Source organism: Priapulus caudatus, unplaced genomic scaffold, assembly GCF_000485595.1.
Source record: "Priapulus caudatus unplaced genomic scaffold, Priapulus_caudatus-5.0.1 Scaffold3560, whole genome shotgun sequence".
NCBI classification, from domain to species: Eukaryota; Metazoa; Priapulida; class Priapulimorpha; order Priapulimorphida; family Priapulidae; genus Priapulus; species Priapulus caudatus.
Genome location: NW_014580621.1, coordinates 14222 through 14885, shown reverse-complemented (window position 1 = coordinate 14885; position 664 = coordinate 14222). Strand labels below are relative to the sequence as shown.

The 664-nt window shown below is 52.0% G+C and overlaps 1 protein-coding gene across 1 annotated transcript in view; it reads left to right on the top strand.

The window, feature by feature from the left end:
- LOC106819500 (probable JmjC domain-containing histone demethylation protein 2C) overlaps nt 1-447 on the top strand; it is a gene marked incomplete at both ends in the record, with an annotated part of 2341 nt that extends 1894 nt beyond the window's left edge. The window contains 1 exon segment of the mRNA XM_014824123.1: nt 291-447. Coding sequence (XP_014679609.1) covers nt 291-447 — 157 coding nt within the window.
- Between the last annotated feature and the right edge of the window lie 217 nt (nt 448-664).

Below are 664 nucleotides of genomic sequence, written 5' to 3'. Positions count from 1 at the left end.
CAGTCTCAGTCTGTCTCTAATCGTCTCAGCATGTCTCTCCCCATTGCAGACTCTGTCTCTGTACCCTTCCATCTGTCTCCCACAGTCTCAATTTGTCTAATCGACTCAGTGGATCTCTTTTGCAGTCTCAATCTGACTCTAATCGTCTCACCGTGTCTCTCCCCATTGAGACTCTGTCTCTGTACCCTTCCATCTGTCTCCCACAGTCTCAATCTGTATCTAATCATATGAGTGCGCTTCTTTTGCAGTCTCAATCTGTCTCTAATCGTCTCACCGTGTCTCCGTTGCAGTCTCTGTCTCTGTACACGAGTAACACGTTGCGTAACCAGACCCCGGCTAGCTGTATAACGCCGTCGCGAGCGAAGACCGACACCAAGGCGAGGCAGACGCGGCAACGAAGCTCGCAGGAACACAACAGCGGCGCCACCGTAGCAGAGTCGCCTAAAGGTGAGCACCGGGGAAGGTTGCCGTGGCGACGGTTGAGTACATGGTGGTGACAAGATGATAGGTTGCCATGGTGACAGTTGAATATGTGGTAACAAGGTGATAGGTTGCGTCGCTGTTGCCATGGCGACGGTTGAGTACATTGTGGTGACAAGGTGATAGGTTGGGACGCGGTTGCCATGGCGACAGTTGAGTACATTGTGGTGACAAGATGATAGGT